Here is a 20,007-nt window from a genome sequence, read left to right on the forward strand (position 1 = left end):
AAAAATAATGTCCAACCCTGGACACTGACACTCTCCCTAGCTCTACAATGGCCAGAAACAAAGACTTTCGAATGAAACTCGTCAGTCTATTCTTGTTCTGAGAAATGAAGGCTATTCCATGCGAGAAATTATCAAGAAACTGAAGATCTTGTACAACGCTGTGTACTACTCCATTCACAGAACAGCTCAAACTGGCTCTAACCAGAATAGAAAGAAGAGTGGGAGGCCCCGGTGCACAACTGAGCAAGAGGACAAGTACATTTGAGTGTCTAGTTTGAGAAACAGATGCCTCACAAGTCCTCAACTGGCAGCTTCATTAAATAGTTTGTTAAATTATTTGTTTCTGGCCTTTTTGAGCCTGTAATCGAACCCACAAATGCTGATGCTCCAGATTCTTTAATCAGAACAACCGTTTTCAGCTGTGCTAACATAATTGCAGAAGGGTTTTATAATGATCAATTAGCCAACACAACGTGTCACCGGAACACAGCAGTGATAGTTGCTGATAATGGACCTATGTAGATATTCCATAAAAAATCTGCCGTTTCCAGCTACATTAGTCATTTACAACATTAACAATGTCTACACAGTATTTCTGATCAATTTGATGTTATTTTAATGGACAAAGAATGTGCTTTTCGTTCAAAAACAAGGACATTTCTAAGTGACCCCAAACTTTTGAACGGTAGTGTATATGTGTGTGGAGCTGTGCTATAGTAGTATATGACCTCGCTACACCAAGTAACCTCTAAGTAACCTGAGGTCACCCTCACAGGTTCACTCTCCACATCTCCTGCTGGGTGTGCTCCAGTCTGTAATCAATGCCAACAACCCACAGTTAATATCGGCCAAATTATAATCCTACCCGACTTCCAAAGGAATATAAAGAAATACGTAGGACGTGACCTGCAGGACTTTTTGCCACATTCAACATAAAAAACTCCACCCACAGGCCAATAAGGGCTCCTGAGTGATGCAGTGGTCTAGGCACTGCATCTCAGTGCAAGAGGCATCACTACAGTCCCTGGTTTGAATCCAGGCTGTATCACATCCGGCTGTGATTGGGAGTCCCATAGGGCGGCGCACAATTGGCCCAGCGTTGTCTGGGTTTGGCCGGGGTAGGCCGTCATTGTAAATAGGAATTTGTTCTTAACCGACTTGCCTAGGTAATAAAGGTTACTACACATTAGGCATTGGAAAGATCTAAAAGCAAGTATGTTTGTGACAGCCCTTTCAGACTTTCCTTCACAAACAGACAACCAACCATTCCACAACTGGAGTATCCCCAGCATAATAAAGGCTGTGATAACATTTCAGTTGGTCAATGGGTCTCATTGGCATGCAAGCTGCATCTACTAACTGCCTATACCGAACTATAGAAATGGAAACTGATCACCCCACAGCCCCAATACCCACCCAGTCATACAGGAAGGATACTGCCCTTGTTGCTGCAGCTTGCCCAGAATGACCAGTTAGCTGTGGAAGCTGGTCAAACCCCAGAACTACAACCACCACTGGCTACCCTGATAGGACACACTCCCCACTGGGCACAGATGTCAGTTCAACATCTAGTTTTGATTATATTTGGTTAAGTTGTCAACTAACGTGAATTCAATGTGAAATCAACTAAATATATCACCATGTCATTGGATGTAGGTGAAAAAAAGACAAAATTCCCATACATTGATTACTTTTTAAAAATCCAATCAATTTTCCACGTTGATTCAACATCATCACATTTAATATTGGGGGTTGAAATTCTTTGGAAATAACATTGATTTTACCTGTTTTTTTCCAGTGGGTCATGTCCTGGGCCCCGTCAAAGACTTTAAAGACTGGACGTGCTACCTTGTCCCAGACCTGCTGTTTTGGAATCTCTCTCTACCGCACCTGCTGTCTCTAACTCTAACTATCTCTAACTGAATGATCGGCTTTGAAAAGCCAACTGACATTTACTCCTGAGGTGCTGACCTGTTGCACCCTCTACAACCACTGTGATTATTATTATATGTCCCTGCTGGTCATCTATGAACGTTTCAACATCTTGGCCATGTTCTGTTATAATCTCCACCCGGCAAGACGACTAGCCACCCCTCAGAGCCTGGTTCCTCTCTAGGTTTCTTCCTAGGTTTCTGTATTTCTAGGGAGTTTTTCCTAGCCACCGTGCTTCTACATCTGCATTGCAAGCTGTTTTGGGTTTTAGGCTGGGTGGTGTCAGAATAACAACTTATCCCACAACGTAACCAAGACTAAGGAGATGATTGTGGACTACAGGAAAAGGAGGGCAGAGCACCCCCCTTTCTCATTGACAGGGCTGTAGTGGAGCAGGTTGAGAGCTTCAAGTACCTTGGTGTCCACATCACCAACAAACTAGAATGGTCCAAACACACCAAGACAGTCGTGAAGAGTGCACGACAAAGCCTATTCCCCCTCAGGAAACTAAATAGATTTGGCATGGGTCCTCAGATCCTCAAATGGTTCTACAGCTGCAACAGAGAGCATCCTGACTGGTTGCATCACTGCCTGGTACGGCAACTGCTCGGCCTCTGACTGCAAGGCACTGCAGAGGGTCAGTACGGCCCAGTACATCACTGGGGCTAAGTTGCCTGCCATCCAGGACCTCTACACCAGGCGGTGTCAGAGGAAGGCCCTAAAATGTGTCAAAGACCCCAGCCACCCTAGACATAGACTGTTCTCTATACTACCGCATGGCAAGCGGTTCCGGAGCGCCAAGCCTAGGACCAAAAGGCTTCTCACCAGCTTTTACCCCCAAGCCATAAGACTCCTGAACAGGTAATCAAATGGCTACCCGGACTATTTGCATTGTGTCCCGCCACCCACCAACCCCTCTTTTACGATACTGCTACTCTCTGTTTATCATATATGCATAGTCACTTTAACCATACCTACATGTACATACTACCTCAATTAGCCCGACTAACCAGTGCCTGTATATAGCCTCACTACTGTTATTCAGTCTTTTCACAGTTTTTTATTTTATGTCTTTACTTATCTATTGTTTACCTAATACCTATTTCTTTACTTAAAAATTGCACTGTTGGTTAGAGCGTGTAAGTAAGCATTTCACTAAGGTTGTATTCGGCACAGGTGACAAATAAACTTTGATTTGAACATCCTTTAAGGAACCTTGAAACCCCCCCAAAAAAATAAAATCGATGTCTGAGCCCACTTGTTTCCCTTGAGCCGATTAGAATAGCCACAACATTTAAAAAACATGTAACCGTATGCATTTTTGTCAGGCAGCACCATACAGTACTGAATGAGAGCATATAGATGTATCATGTGACTGACTGATCTACAAATAAAAATTAGTAGCTATTTATAATGGAAGGTGATTTGCAGATTAGTCCGTCGGAAGTCGGCTGCACTATCCGCTTCGAACACGCCCAACATCAAGCACAGGGCGTCGGCTCTTCCACTTCAAGAACAATGCAGCTGAATGGCATGTCGCCTCCAACGGCCAATCAGAGACGTTTATAGTGGAGAGTGGCCGCTTCGACAACACATCCACAAAGGCAAAATTCCGTAAAACTGTATAGATCTTTTTTTTTTTTAAATATGAAAACAAAAATGTACTTTTTGGTCTTCATTTAAAGATAACAGTGTAGTTAATGATAGCTCTAAAATCAGATTTCAAGAAGATACATTTTAAAAATAGGCACGGTTTATGACTGTGTGGTTGCGTTAACTACTGACGACCCTGCTCACCAAGGAAAAAAAGTCCTGTTTGTGGCTTGCCGAATACCAGATTTCTGTAATGGAATAACATGTTAAAAAAAAGCTAAATGTGTTATTTCACCCGTCGGATTTGCTTCATGCTGTCTTTCTCTGACGCTGTGTGCACATTGTGCTGGTCGGAAGAACCATTTATTTGAAGGTATGCGGCTGTTTTGCTAGAAAATGTTAGCTAGCTGGCAATGCTAACTAGAGATGTTCGCGGTATTCAATGATTTGAGCCCTTGTTTTGCTAAATACTGTTGTAATTGCATGCAAAACAATGGTGAATAATCTTGCAAGTTTGGTAACAATTAAGTTACACTCAGCCAATAGTTAACAGTATCTAGGTAAATAAATGTACTAACGTTAGCTAGCTATATTTTCCACAATAATGTTATAAACTCACTCGCCTGTCCTCCAAACACGCCCTTAACCATACAGTTCCATTATACAAGACTCATTGGACGAAGGTGTCTTCTGTACGGGGGGAGTTTTGTTAGGAGCACGGATGCTCAATCTTAACATGTGTTATTAGGAACGATTTTTCATATCAGCGAGAAATTATTTTCAAATGGTTTAGTACACACCTCTTATAGGGTTAGTGTTCGCACACGGCCATATCTCTGTTACAGTGCTTGTTTATAAAAGAGGGGGCCACCTGTGCTAATGAACTAATGTGTAGCGGATGGGCCGTTTAATCAGATGGAGGCATCTAGTTGTATGGATCTGTACAAAACTGCTACGTAAGTGTTAGTTTTATTTTATTTTTTAAATAAGGGCCATGTGTTTAGAATGTTGTACCCAAGCAATGATTATTGACGTTTTCTAAACGTTAAAACATAACTTTGGGATTGTAATTCACAAGGTAGTCGGGGGCAAAACGAATGGCAGACCCGTGCGAGAGGCAGGTTGAGGTTTCCAGGGTTAGAGTAGTGCAGAAGTTGTCATATGCTGAGAAAGTAGGGGACGATGGGTCAAGGGGGAGGGATCCTGAGAGGAGTGGTGTAAGTAGTAGATCTGTACCAGTACAGAGGGATAAACCAACAAGTGATATATTTCAGTAAGATTGGATTTTTGGCATTTATAGTAATAGTTATCAACTGCACAGCAGGGATGGGACGTAAGCCGTAGAAAATAGAGGTTGTGGTGGCAGCTGCAGAGAGGTATTTGGGTGTGTGAGACTTCAAGTCAGAAGAGTTACATTGTGTGTTTTTATTTTACTTCACCTTTATTTAACCGGGAAGACAAGTTGAGAACAAGTTCTCATTTACAATTGCGACCTGGCCAAGATAAAGCAAAGCAGTTCGACAGATACAACGACACAGAGTTACACAGGGAGTAAAACAAACATACAGTCAATAATACAGTATAAACAAGTCTATATACGATGTGAGCAAATGAGGTGAGATAAGGGAGGTAAAGGCAAAAAAGGCCATGGTGGCAAAGTAAATACAATATAGCAAGTAAAACACTGGAATGGTAGTTTTGCAATGGAAGAATGTGCAAAGTAGAAATAAAAATAATGGGGTGCAAAGGAGCAAAATAAATTAATTAATTGAATACAGTTGGGAAAGAGGTAAGCGTTTGGGCTAAATTATAGGTGGGCTATGTACAGGTGCAGTAATCTGTGAGCTGCTCTGACAGTTGGTGCTTAAAGCTAGTGAGGGAGATAAGTGTTTCCAGTTTCAGAGATTTTTGTAGTTCGTTCCAGTCATTGGCAGCAGAGAACTGGAAGGAGAGGCGGCCAAAGAAATAATTGGTTTTGGGGGTGACTAGAGAGATATACCTGCTGGAGTGTGTGCTACAGGTGGGAGATGCTATGGTGACCAGCGAGCTGAGATAAGGGGGGACATTACCTAGCAGGGTCTTGTAGATGACCTGGAGCCAGTGGGTTTGGTGACGAGTATGAAGCGAGGGCCATCCAACGAGAGCGTACAGGTCGCAATGGTGGGTAGTATATGGGGCTTTGGTGACAAAACGGATTGCACTGTGATAGACTGCATCCAATTTGTTGAGTAGGGTATTGGAGGCTATTTTGTAAATGACATCGCCAAAGTCGAGGATTGGTAGGATGGTCAGTTTTACATGGGTATGTTTGGCAGTATGAGTGAAGGTTGCGAAATAGGAAGACAATTCTAGATTTAACTTTGGATTGGAGATGTTTGATATGGGTCTGGAAGGAGAGACACCTAAGTATTTGTAGTTGTCCACGTATTCTAAGTCAGAGCCGTCCAGAGTAGTGATGTTGGACAGGCGGGTAGGTGCAGGTAGCGATCGGTTGAAGAGCATGCATTTAGTTTTACTTGTATTTAAGAGCAATTGGAGGCCACGGAAGGAGAGTTGTATGGCATTGAAGCTTGCCTGGATGGTTGTTAACACTGTGTCCAAAGAGTGTTAAGTGGTGGTGTACCATCCTTTCAGGCTGTTGGCCTGAAGTAGGACTAAATGCATTTAAATAGCATAGTATGGTATTAATTATTTGTTTGTGAATGTATTGTTAGATGGTAGGGTATTTGTTGTTTTTTCTTTTGAGATCAAAATAATTAAGCAAAGCAAGTATAAGGAAGTTATACTCCAGTCTGGTAGGTGGCAGTAATGCAACATTTATTGGAAGCCGTTAAACCTCATTGAAGAAGGAGAACTAATGGCTGAAAGCTGTAGGGAGAATGCAGAACACCACCTAGTTGCCGAGGGCTAGATAGATAGATAGATAGATAGATAGCTAGCTACCAAGAGCACTTTTTGTCTAATTTTGATCCTGGCAGTAACAGTTAATCTAGGTACAGTGCCTTCAAGTTGAATACTTATTGACTCAATAAATTTCAGCTTTTAATTTGTAAACATTTCTAAAAACATAGTTCCACTTTGACATTATGGGGTATTGTGTGTAGATCAGTGACCCTAAATCTCAATTTAAGCCATTTCAAATTCAGGCTGTAACGCAACAAAATGTGGAAAAAGTCAAAGGTGAGAATACTTTCTGAAGACACTGTATGTCCCCTAAACACACATTATTTACAACTTCCGGCGCCGACAGAGATGGCCTCCTCGCTTCGCGTTCCTAGGAAACTATGCAGTATTTATTTATTTTTTTCCTGTGTTATTTCTTACGTTGCTACCCCAGGTAATCTAAGGTTTTATTACATATAGTCGGGAGGAACTATTGGATAAAAGAGCAACGTCAACTCACCATCATTACGACCAGGAATACAACTTTCCCGAAGCAGATCCTCTGTTTTGCCCACCACCTAGGACAATGGTTCGGATCCCAGCCGGCGAACCAAAACAACGTCGCCGTAAAAGGGGCAGACGAAGCGGTCTTCTGGTCAGGTTCCTGAGACGGGCACATCGCGCACCGCTCTCGAGCATGCTACTCGCCAATGTCCAGGCTCTTGACAACAAGGTAGATGAAATCCGAGCAAGGGTAGCATTCCAGAGAGACATCAGACTGTAACGTTCTTTGCTTCACGGAAACATGGCTCACTTGAGACGGTACAGCCAGCTATCGGAGTCGGTACAGCCAGCTGGTTTCTTCACGCATAGCGCCGACAGAAACAAGCATCTTTCTGGTGAGAAGAGGGGTGGAGGGGTATGCCTTATGATTAACGAGACGTGGTGTGATCATAACATACAGGAACTCAAGTCCTTCTGTTCACCTGACTTAGAATTCCTCACAATCAAATGTCGACCTGCATTATCTCCCTAAATTCTATCAGCATATCGATTGTGCTACCAGGGCTGGCAAAACCATGGATCATTGTTATTCTAACTTCCGTGCATATAAGGCCCTCCCCCGCCCTTTTTTTGGAAAAGCTGACCACGACTCCCTTTTGTTGCTCCCTGCCTATAGACAGAGACTACAACGGGAAGCTCCCTTGCTCAGGTCTATTCAACGCTGGTCTGAACAATCTGATTCCACGCTTCAAGATTGCTTCGATCACTTGGACTGGGATATGTTCCGCATTGTGTCAAAAAACAATATTGATGAATACGCTTATTCGGTGAGCGAGTTTATTAGCAAGTGCATCGGCGATGTCGTACCCACAGACACTATTAAAACAGTCTCAAACCAGAAACCGTGGATTGATGGCAGCATTCGCGCAAAACTGAAAACGTGAACCACTGCTTTTAATCAGGGCAAGGTGACCGGAAACATGACCGAATACAAACAGTGTAGCTATTCCCTCCAAGGCAATCAAACAAGCTAAGCCTCCGTATAGAGACAAAGTAGTCACAATTCAACGGCTCAGACACAAGAGGTATGTGGCAGGGTCTACAGTCAATTACGGATTACAAAAAGAAAATAAGCCCCGTCGCGGTCCAGGATGTCTTGCTTCCAGACAGACTAAACAACTTCTTTGCTCGCTTTGAGGACTACAGTGCCACTGACACGGCCCGCTACCAAAACCTGCGGACACTCCTTCACTGCAGCCGACGTGAGTAAAACATTTAAACGTGTTAACCCTCGCAAGACTGCAGGCCAGACTGCATCCCCAGCCACGTCATCAGAGCATGCGCAGACCAGTTGGCTGGGGTGTTTACGGACATATTCAATCAATCCTTATCCCAGTCTGCTGTCCCACATGCTTCAAGAGGGCAACCATTGTTCCTGTTCCCAAGAAAGCTAATGTAACTGAGCTAAACGACTACCGCCCCGTAGCACTCACTTACGTCATCATGAAGTGCTTTGAGAGACCAGTCAAGGACCATATCACCTCCACCCTACCTGACAACCTAGACCCACTCCAATTCGCTTACCGCCCCAATAGGTCCACAGACGACACAATCGCAACCACACTGCACACTGCCCTAACCCATCAGGACAACAGGAATACCTATGTGAGAATGCTGTTCATCGACTACAGCTCAGCATTTAACACCATAGTACCCTCAACTCGTCATCAACCTCGAGACCCTGGGTCTCAACCCCGCCCTGTGCAACTGGGTACTGAAGGTGAGGGCCCTCGGAGTGTGGTGTCAGGAAAATAACCTTACACTCAACGTCAACAAAACAAAGGAGATTATCGTGGACTTCAGGAAACAGCAGAGGGAGCACCCCCCTATCCACATTGACGGGACAGTAAAGGAGAGGGTAGTGCGTTTTAAGTTCCTCGGCGTACACATCACGGACAAACTGAATTGGTCCACCCACACAAACAGTGTGGTGAAGGCGGCGCATCAGCGCCTCTTCAACCTCAGGAGGCTGAAGAAATTCGGCTTGTCACCAAAAGCACTCACAACTTTTACAGATGCACAATCGAGAGCATCCTGTCGGGCTGTATCACCGCCTGGTATGGCAACTGCTCCACCCACAACCGTACGGCTCTCCAGAGGGTAGTGAGGTCTGCACAACGCATCACCGGGGGCAAACTACCTGCCCCCTTGGACACCTACACCACCTGATGTCACAGGAAGGTCATAAAGCTCATCAAGGACAACAACCACCCGAGCCACTGCCTGTTCACCCCGCTATCATCCAGAAGGCAAGGTCAGTACATGTGCATCAAAGCAGGGACCGAGAGACTGAAAAACAGCTTCTATCTCAAGGCCACCAGACTGTTAAACAGCCGCCACTAACATTGCGTGGCTGCTGCCAACAAACTGACTCAACTCCAGCCACTTTAATAATGGAAAATGTATGGAAAAAATGTATCACTGGCCACTTTAAACAATGCCACTTTTATATGTTTACATACCCTACATTACTCATCTCATATGTATATACTGTACTCGATACCATCTACTGCATCTTGCCTATGCCGTTCTGTACCATCACTCATTCATATATTTGTATGTACATATTCTTCATCCCTTTACTCTTGTGTGTGTATAAGGTTGTTATTGTGAAATTGTTAGGTTAGATTACTCGTTGGTTGTTACTGCATTGTCGGAACTGGAAGCACAAGCATTTTGCTACACTCGCATTAACATCTGCTAACCCTGTGTATGTGACAAATAAAATTAGATTTGTTGCTCTGGGGAATGTAGCTATCTAGCTCCATACTAGGGTTACAGTAGCTAGAGTATTGCATTTACTATTGCGTTAGCTAAGACATTTAACAGCAGTAGATTACATGTTTCCTAATGTCAGCCCCTCCATCTCCTCTCCCTCAGTCGATTCAGTCTTGCATGGGTCTGTAAGACGCAGCATCATGAGTGGGGAGCCAGATGCTTTGGCTGTGGTGAACCAGCTGAGGGATCTTGCTGCAGATCCCATGAACAGAAGAGCCATCGTTCAGGACCAAGGTTGCTTACCGGGACTCATCATTTTTCTGGACCACCCCAACCCCCAGGTTGTCTACTCAGCACTCCTGGTAAGGCCCCAAGTAGCGGATGCATTGCGTTCTAAAAGTGTCTGCATACATACGTTTGGTTTGCTACTAGCAGATCTTGGCTAGGCGTACTCCCTAAAGACTTTCACTTGAATAACAAGAAAAAAGCTGCAATATTACTGTCCCTCTTGAGCCACCGTTGCAACAACGTAGTAAGACTTCCTCAAAATAGTCTGAAGTAATCTAAGATCAAGAAATCTATCATTGACTTTGACATTTTTGCCAGGGAGGTCTTAGTTGTGCAATTTTACATCTAGCTAAACTATTTGGTGCAGTACTTCTTGTGAAAAAATGTGCCTGAAATAATAGTAGTGAACTGCAGACAGTCGGGCCGAGCTGCTCAATGACATGGTTATTGAAGTGACTTGTCTGTCTTTGATCTTAATTCAAATACCAAGCTCCTTAACATTGGATGTGGAAATGTAATTTTGCTGTGGGATGAATGCATTTCTTATGTTCCTAAATCGTGATTGTGTCCCCTTCAGGCTGTGCGCTACCTCGCAGAATGCCGTCAAAACAAGGAGAAAATGAGGGGAGAGCTTGGGATGATGTTAAGTCTTCAGAATGTCATGCAAAAGTGAGTATATGGCCCTTGCAGAAGCCCAAATCATGATGGTCTTGTCTCACTCATCTTCTCTGTTGATATCATTATCAAATAGAAAATATTTGTAATTATTTGCAAATGTTTCTTTGCATGTCTACTTTTTCCGTGTGAGACGCACAGTTTTAAAATGCAACAGTTCCTAAACTCATGTCAAACATTTTATAGTTCATCTCCTTAGACACAGATGTTTCTCTAAGTAGCATTTTGTGTGTGTTCCGTCTTCTCTAAGATGTAGTGATTATGCATAAAATAAATAGAGAAACAAACATTCTGAGCAAGAACTAGAGGTATTTTTGTTGAAAAAATGCATTTGCAAATTTGCTTGGGGCTCACAGTTAAAGGCCCAGTGCAGTCAAAAACGTAATTGTCTGTGTTTTATATACTGAACAAAAATATGAACGAAACATGCTAAATTTCACAGTTACAGATATAAGGAACTCAATCAATTGAAACAAATAAGGCCCTAATCTGTGGATTTCACATGACTGTGAATACAGATATGCATCTGTTGGTCACAGATACCTTAAAAAAAAGGTAGGGGAGTGGATCAGAACCAGTTAGTATCTGGTGTGAACACCATTTGCCTCATGCAGCGTGAGACATCTCCTTCACATAGAGTTGATCAGATCGTTGATTGTGGAATGTTGTGCCAATCTTCAATGGCTGTGAGAAATTGCTGGATATTGGCGGGAACTGGAACCCGCAATCCAGAGCATCCCAAACATGCTCAATGGGTGACATGTCTGGTGAGTATGGAAGAACTGGGACATTTTCAGCTTTCAGGAATTGTGTACAGGTCAAGTTGCCATCACGTTCAAATAGCCATCGATGAAATGCAATTGTGTTCCTTGTCCATAGCTAATGCCTGCCCATACCATAACCCCACTGCCACCATGGGGCACTCTGTTCACAACGTTAACATCAGCAAAACGCTCGCCCACACGACGGCATCTGCCCGGTACAGTTGAAACCTGGATTGATCCGTGAGGAGAACACTTCTCCAGCATGCCAGTGGCCATTGAAAGTGCTAATTTTCCCACTGAAGTCGGCTACAACTCTGAACTGCAGTCCGGTCAAGACCCTGGTGAGGACAACAAGCACGCAGATGAGCTTCTCTGAGATGGTTTCTGACAGTTTGTGCTAATATTCTTTGGTTGTGTAAACTCACAGTTTCAACAATTCTCCGGGTGGTTGGTCTCAGACGATCCCGCAGTTGAAGAAGCCGGATGTGGAGGTCCTGGGCTAGCGTGGTTACACGTGGTCTGTGGTTGAGGCCAGTTGGACATACTGCCAAATTCTCTAAAACAACGTTGGAGGCGGTTTATGGTAGAGAAATTAACATTCAATTCTCTGGCAACAGCTCTGTTGGACGTTTCTGCAATCAGCATGCCAAATGCACGCTCCCTCAACTTGAGACTGTTGTGTGACAAAACTGCACATTTTAGAGTGGCCTTTTATTATCCCCATCACAAGGTGCACCTGTGTAATGATCACGCTGTTTAATCAGCTTCTTGATATGCCACACCTTGCAGGTGGCTGGATTATCTTGGCAATGGAAACATGCTCACTAACAGGGATGTAAACAAATTTGTGCACAATTTGAGAGAAACAACATTTTCTTGTGTATGGAACATTTCTGGCATCTTTAACTTCAGTTCATTATACAAACTTTACATTTTGCGTTTATATTATTGTTCAGTGTACAATGGGGCAAAAAAGTATTTAGTCAGCCACCAATTGTGCAAGTTCTCCCACTTAAAAAGATGAGAGGCCTGTAATTTTCATCATAGGTACACTTCAACTATGACAGACAAAATCAGGAAAAAAAATTTAATGAATTTATTTGCAAATGATGGTGGAAAATAAGTATTTGGTCACCTACAAACAAGCAAGATTTCTCACAGACCTGTAACTTCTTCTTTAAGAGGCTCCTCTGCCCTCCACTCGTTACCTGTATTAATGGCACCTGTTTGAACTTGTTATCAGTATAAGACACCTGTCCACAACCTCAAACAGTCACACTCCAAAATCCACTATGGTCAAGACCAAAGAGCTGTCAAAGGACACCAGAAACTAAATTGTAGACCTGCACCAGGCTGGGAAGACTGAATCTGCAATAGGTAAGCAGCTTGGTTTGAAGAAATCAACTGTGGGAGCAATTATTAGGAAATGGAAGACATACAAGACCACTGATAATCTCCCTCCATCTGGGGTTCCACGCAAGATCTCACCCCGTGGGGTCAAAATGATCACAAGAACGGTGAGCAAAAATCCCAGAACCACACTAGGGGACCTAGTAAATTACCTGCAGAGAGCTGGGATCAAAGTAACAAAGCCTGCCATCAGTAACACACTACGCCGCCAGGGACTCAAATCCTGCAGTGCCAGACGTGTCCCCCTGTTTAAGCCAGTACATGTCCAGGCCCGTCTGAAGTTTGCTAGAGAGCATTTGGATGATCCAGAAGAAGATTGGGAGAATGTCATATGGTCAGATGAAACCAAAATATAACTTTTTGGTGTAAACTCAACTTGTCGTGTTTGGAGGACAAAGAATGCTGAGTTGCATCCAAAGAACACCATACCTACTGTGAAGCATGGGGGTGGAAACATCATGCTTTGGGGCTGTTTTTCTACAAAGGGACCAGGACGACTGATCCGTGTAAAGGAAAGAATGAATGGTGCCATGTATCGTGAGATTTTGAGTGAAAACCTCCTTCCATCAGCAAGGGCATTGAAGATGAAACGTGGCTGGGTCTTTCAACATGACAGTGATCCCAAACACACCGCCCGGGCAACGAGGAGTGGCTTCATAAGAAGCATTTCAAGGTCCTGGAGTGGCCAAGCCAGTCTCCAGATCTCAACCCCATAGAAAATCTTTGGAGGGAGTTGAAAGTCCGTGTTGCCCAGCAACAGCCCCAAAACATCACTGCTCTAGAGGAGATCTGCATGGAGGAATGGGCCAAAATACCAGCAACAGTGTGTGAAAACCTTGTGAAGACTTACAGAAAACGTTTGACCTCTGTCATTGCCAACAAAGGGTATATAACAAAGTATTGAGAAACTTTTGTTATTGACCAAATACTTATTTTCCACCATAATTTGCAAATAAATTTTTTTTTTCTTCTCATTTTAGCTATCATAGTTGAAGTGTACCCATGATGAAATTTACAGGCCTCTCTCATATTTTTAAGTGGGAGAACTTGCACAATTGGTGGCTGACTAAATACTGTATATTTCCACGCTGAAGTTTAAATTTCAGCCTGTTTTGGGGGGATGGAGATTTGGCCGGCCTGGTGACATCACTAGGAGGTAAATTCGTTGATAGATGAATAAGAAAGAGTTCCAAACCTCTCTGCCAATAAGTTTTGTTAGCCGGCTGGACCTCACTAAAGTCCCATAGATCACTTCATTACTCCCTTATTGTTTACAAAGCTCTGCTCCACAAGCTTCCAACATACCTCACTTCCCTGTTGAAATAATATAAAAAAATATGAGATACCTAACCCATTTGCAAGGTTGGTTAACTCCCGCTGTCTCCACACAGTTTGGTAAATCTGCCTTTAGTTTTAACGCACCACAGTTATGGAATACTTTACAAAACAAATTCCACCTGGATTCCCTGGTGCCGATAGGACAGTTTTAAGACTGTTGTTAAATGAGTTTGCTGAAGTTTGCAATTGTTTCAATTGACTATCGTAACTTTCTGTAATGTTCACTGAGTGTACAAAACATTAGGAACACCTTACTAATATTGAGTGCCAACTCCTTTTGCCCTCAGAACAGCCTCAATTCATCACGGCATGGACTCTACAAGGTGTCAATCTTTCCACAGGGATGCTGGCCCATGTTGACTCCAATAGTGGTCCTTCTGTAGCTCAGTTGGTAGAGCATGGCGCTTGTAACGCCAGGGTAGTGGGTTCAATTCCCGGGACCACCCATACGTAGAATGTATGCACACATGACTGTAAGTCGCTTTGGATAAAAGCGTCCGCTAAATGGCATTTATTATTATAATGCTTCCCACAGTTGTGTCAAGTTGGCTGGATGTCCATTTGTTGGTGGACCACTTTTGATACACACAGGAAACTGTTGAGCATGGAAAAACCCAGCAGCGTTGCAGTTCTTGACATACTCAAACTGGTGCGCCTGGCACCTACTACCATACCGTGTTCAAAGGCACAATCTGTCTCAATTGTCTGAAGGTTCAAACATTTTAAAACTTGCAGGTTCCTTCTGACAATGCAAAAACAATAAGAAATAATAAAAGATAAAAATACCAACATAAAGTAAATGGCTCAGTAGAATAAAATATTTATTTAGCATAAGTATAATATGGGAATAACCGGTTTATCTATAACGGCTATGTTTTTAGTTTTCCCCACTCCCAGACAGTTGAAAATTTGTTACTTAAATCACTTCTATGCAAAGAGCAATATTGTTTGACTTTTTTTTTTTTAAATAAAAACCTTCACAGTAAGGTACTGGGTAATTGTTACCCAGAAATTAGTTAATGTTGAGATAAAACGGCTGCATTGGGCCTTTAAGAGCCAGTACGTTAACACTATTTTGAGATGATGACTAAAATCTTCCATCCCTTTCCCCCTTAGGACAACCACCCCGGGAGAGACCAAACTGCTGGCCTCAGAAATCTATGAACTCCTCCAGGCCTCTAACACTGAGGATGCATACAAGCCCAAGGAGCCCTCCTGCAGACGTAAGCCCCAGTTCTTCCTGGGCTCCACCAACAAGCAGGCCAAAACAGTGGTCCTCCACATAGATGGCCTGGATGACTCTGTGAGTGCCCCTATACTGATCAATAAGTATATTGATAAGGAGACTGCACACCATGCTAGCTCCAGTAACTTCCTTACTAAGTTAAACCTGATATGTCACACAAAGAATGATGGGTTCTGTAATACATTATGCTATAGTTACTAGCTAAGGTGACAGTTCTGGTAATCCATTACCTGATGTTAAATGAGTTTATACAGTTATTCCCATTCATCTCCTCCAGAGCCGGAGGAGCCTTTGTGAAGAGGCCCTGTTGAAGATCCGAGGTGTCATCAGCTTCACATTCCAGATGGCCGTTAAGAGGTGCATCATCAGAATCCGCTCAGACCTGAAGGCAGAGGTTAGTCACATTCTGTCTGTCCTATTACATAATATTTTGGGGAGGAGATGGCGGAGGCCAGAAGTGAGTCTAATCTCGGCATCCCAGAACCAATATCTTGCAGCTGCTTAATTAGATGGAGGGAGATATGAGATATAACAAACACTGAGTGGCAGAGTGAGTGGCAGAACCTGGATGGATCCTCTTTGGTAGCTCAACCCAACTCTCTGCAAGTTTCTGGCAAGTGTATGGGGCAAAAGTCTCCTCCCCTTCCCAAAGTTGAAAGATGCCAGGTGTAGGTGCACACCCTGCGAAATCTTGATTTGTCCAAATAACCAGCCTTGAAAAATCTGCACACTGGAACAATTGTTCCTCATTATTCATCAAATCTCAGAGTCCTTGGACAGATGTTAAACGTATGTCTACAAGAGATTAAGTTGAGTTATACAACCTGCGGCCCTGTAACACATGCTGAGGGAATCATGGCTGATGTGTGTCGTTGTTAAATCAAATATCTGTTTCCTCTGTAGGCTCTGGGTTCTGCCATCGCATCAACTGAAGTAATGAAAGCTCAACAGGTGGTCAGGGGAGAGGATGGAAATGAGGTTTGTCTTTCTGAATTCATTTCCAGTTTTATGTTTCTGTTGTCTTAACAGAGCCTTGGTTGAATCTCTGTTATTTTCTAGTCTGTCAATTTGATTCCCAGAGAAGGTCTTTACAAATATTAAGGAATGATCTTATCTCAAGGACGAAGCTTACAAAAATAAGTTTGGTATCTAATCAGAATCTAAATTCAAATACCATTGTCCTTGACCTTGTATGCCAGGAATATCATCTACCTTGTGGTACACATTGAATTGAGCACTTCCTTTTGCTGTATAGGTAATCATCCCATTCCCAGAGGATGGTTCGGTAGCAGTGGAGCAGAATGTGAATCTTCCAGACTATCTTCCAGAGGAGGAGAGCCCATCCCAGGAGCCAGACAAGGCTGTAACCAGCGTGGGCACAGGGCAGGACGGAGCAGGCTGGCTAGGCACTGCTGCTAACTTTCTGTCCCGCTCTTTCTACTGGTGACTCCCAGACCACTTACACCTCTTCAGACAGAATCAGGCTCCCAGCTGCCAAAGAGCTGGACTGCCAAAGGCAATGTGTAACAACAAACGATTCCAACGGTATGCAGTACACTCATGCACGCACCCACAATCTTACACACACTCCCACCTGGCACCATACAGAATCACCAAGCCATTGAGGGAGAGGACCAGCTTCTGGAATGGATTCTTATTTCTTATCTTTTGGGTTTTGATTGAGAGCTAGACTATTCTTTCTGCAAATGTAAATGGGTCCATGTATTTGAAAACCAAAATGTCTTATTGTGAGGAGCTTTATTGTGGCACCATTTAATAGGAATTGATCCATCAGAATCGTTGCCACAAAATGAAGTTCCTGTAGTTTGATTTCAGATCCTTCAAATCATTCTTTCTGGGTCTTTTTGACTGACCTTTGAACAATAACAGACCTCCTTCCTTATTTTCTCAATGCGTATTGTAGAATATGCAGTAATCAGCATGTGTCCAGTTATGGTGCCTTTCGTTTCATTCTGTTTACATGGATGCCCTTGCATGACTGACTGTCTGCTTTAGTTCTGAAGCCTGTAAGGCTCCTTACTTTAACATACCAAAGGTTACTGATGCAGACACTGTATCAACTTGTGTGGGTACTCTTTAAATTCCAATGCCAACTTAAATCATTCATGAAATATATGTGGAGGATTATGAGCAATGTTTAATGGACTGTGTGGCTGGTTGGAGAAGAGACGTTTTATCTACAGTAAAAGCATGAATATTTTGCACAGTCTGAACATTGTGGTATTCTCTAACAATGTGCTGTCATGCTTTATTGGCTTGGTATTACTCATTACAGAACAATATTAGGATATATTTCCTAAGGAAGAGGATTGTTCCTCTTTAAGGTACAGCCTCTGACAATTTTTGGGGAACAACATTCCTTTCCCCAATGTCTTGTATGATTTAGCGCATAGTTAAAAATAAGACAAGGCTAAACATAATCTCTCGTGGACAGACTACATAAACATTAATGGTTGAGCATTTGACCAAATTACGCAAGATTTTAGTTCTGGGCATACCGAGATTAGGCTAAACCTAACATTATTTTTCTCTAAATATATGTAGATGGAAATACACATTGTGTTAGATTTTAATTGGAAATGCATTGGCCAGCAGTGTCCTTAAACCTGTGGTTAAACTCATGTGGGTGCTGCCTTCTGTCAGGGTCATCTGTAAGTGTTGAACAGTGAATGTTTTGAATTGTTTGGTTAATTTAATGGATCACTTGTCCATTACCCAGCTTCTGAAATGGTTATGTTTTCAGCGCATGTTACAGTGTATGAATGGGAAATGTTTCTGCTGAGTTTATTACTGTTCAAAGTAAATCTCCACATAACAATCCCTTTTTAAAGTTCAGCCACTGTCTCAAGGAAAAGTTCAGTTTCTGCCAAGTGTTTCTTGAAAGTGTAATTTTCTGTCTATGGAGGGGGGAAAAAAATCATTGTATAGAATTGTCTAGAAATGTACTGTTGTCCTCTCCTTGTATTTGTGTGTTGCTTGCAAAAACATGTCCTATAGACTCTCCCACCTCGTACAATCACACCTGACTAGATTGTGACCATCATGCCAGGGCAGAATGCATGCTATTTGCAAATACTGTATAGTTGTTCACACTCAATCAATGTGCATTGTTTACCAACAAAGTCATTCACTAGAAATATGTTAATGTCTTTGTATTGTTATTGATTTGCTTTTCCCCCCCCAGAAACCATTTATTAGATCAACTAACATTTAATCAGGTCGGCCTTTTTGTTTGCCAGCTTTATTCGACTCAGGGGAAATTTCTATCATATAATCCACGGTCTAATCACTCACGTATTACAACCTGTTTGAGTTGGTTCTTTCCACCGATAATGTATGAACACCAATCACAGGAATGTTCTGTGTGTATGTATGCTGCCTGTCAGTTTGTCTGTAGTGTTATGGGCCATTGTGAGTGAGCTGTATGTTCCTAAGAGTTATATAAAATAATATTAAAAAACAATGTTATTATATGAAATGTCCAATTGTTAATTTTATGGATGCTGATGGGATAGGGTACTGCCTTGAATTGAGGATATGACAGTTTGTTCAACATGACAATTAAAAATGTACACAATATAACATGGTTTTGTTTCAATGAATGAATTCATTTCCCTTTTACTGACAACTGATGTCTTTTACACATTACTGAGAAGTGTCTGACTGCTTCACTCCGTTTCCCACTGGCTTGGCTTCCCTCTGTATGATTTGCTTGTGTTTTGAATTCCCCAAAAAGTGAAGAGAAACAATATTGTTCCCCAGGGACATTACAAAAGGGCCTTGTCTTTGAGCTCCTTCCCATAATGCATGCTCTTCTCACTATTACGGTGGACCCAATAGGCTTGGAAAATGTCTAACCTCCCACATTTGAAACCAGTGGGGCCCTGTAGAGGAGAACAGAGGATGAGAATTATGCTAAGAGCCTCATTTATGGGTTTAGGCTACGGTTCTTTCCACAGACTTATCTTTGCTGTAGTCCCAGCTCTAGTGACCTGCTCAACTGATTGGAAGGAAAATGTTAACTTGCACTCCCAAAGAGCTCTGTCCATACATCAAGTCTATGTTTAGTTTCACCACACAGTTGGTGTATTATTGAAGTAGAGGCGAAAACAGGACAGCCACAAGACCTACAGACAGAAAAGAGCAGTGCTGCCGTTGTCATATGGCAGACTGTGTGACTGACTGACAATCCCAATGAAAATGCAGAGGAAGCAAAGCCCCATGTGACCTCAGCAGAGAAGCATCAATGGAATTCCCTTTGGGAATCTGCCCGCTATCATCATCATCGCTGCCTTTTATTCACAATGCAACACTGGGCAAACTGCATTCAGCAGCACACTCCATGCATACTGTAAGAACAATAAAAAAGGAAGCCTCTACTTTTCCGCCTTATATTCAGGAGCTTACCTCTGTCTGAATATCAAACTCTACGCTACCAAATATTGCTTGCATTCCATAGTGACTTAGTCAGCAGTTTTCTTTAAATAATAAAATGAGAGTAAAATATTGAGTGTTGCAGTACAATACAGTAGACATAGGGTGTCAGTATTGCATCATCATTGTGTAGTTGTCAAT

The 20,007-nt window shown here is 42.7% G+C and overlaps 1 protein-coding gene across 3 annotated transcripts; it reads left to right on the forward strand.

The window, feature by feature from the left end:
• Nucleotides 1–3,428: 3,428 nt before the first annotated feature.
• On the forward strand, nucleotides 3,429–19,019 carry LOC118394621 (armadillo repeat-containing protein 1-like). 3 transcript variants are annotated; one of them, XM_035788025.2, is made up of 7 exons: nucleotides 3,429–3,898; nucleotides 9,853–10,052; nucleotides 10,556–10,647; nucleotides 15,282–15,468; nucleotides 15,689–15,805; nucleotides 16,315–16,389; nucleotides 16,667–19,019. In XM_035788025.2, the coding sequence occupies exons 2-7, from the start codon at nucleotides 9,891–9,893 to the stop codon at nucleotides 16,856–16,858; spliced, it is 825 nt and encodes a 274-aa protein (XP_035643918.1). In that variant the 5' UTR covers nucleotides 3,429–3,898; nucleotides 9,853–9,890; the 3' UTR covers nucleotides 16,859–19,019. The 3 variants fall into 3 exon arrangements, with proteins under 3 accessions (XP_035643918.1, XP_052319679.1, XP_052319680.1); XM_052463719.1 differs by lacking the exon at nucleotides 3,429–3,898 and adding an exon at nucleotides 4,084–4,481; XM_052463720.1 differs by lacking the exon at nucleotides 3,429–3,898 and adding an exon at nucleotides 8,263–9,226.
• The last annotated feature ends 988 nt before the right edge of the window (nucleotides 19,020–20,007 follow it).

Source organism: Oncorhynchus keta, chromosome 15 (genome assembly GCF_023373465.1).
Source record: "Oncorhynchus keta strain PuntledgeMale-10-30-2019 chromosome 15, Oket_V2, whole genome shotgun sequence".
Lineage (NCBI taxonomy): Eukaryota > Metazoa > Chordata > Actinopteri > Salmoniformes > Salmonidae > Oncorhynchus > Oncorhynchus keta.

Excerpts from the sequence above, each read along its gene's own strand:
- LOC118394621 (XM_052463719.1), top strand. The coding sequence starts at position 4,424 with ATGGGCCGTTTAATCAGATGGAGGCATCTAGTTGTATGGATCTGTACA. Across the intron at positions 4,482-9,852 it reads GATCTGTACAAAACTGCTAC|TCGATTCAGTCTTGCATGGG; the intron begins GTAAGTGTTAGT and ends CCTCTCCCTCAG. Across the intron at positions 16,390-16,666 it reads GGGGAGAGGATGGAAATGAG|GTAATCATCCCATTCCCAGA; the intron begins GTTTGTCTTTCT and ends TTTGCTGTATAG.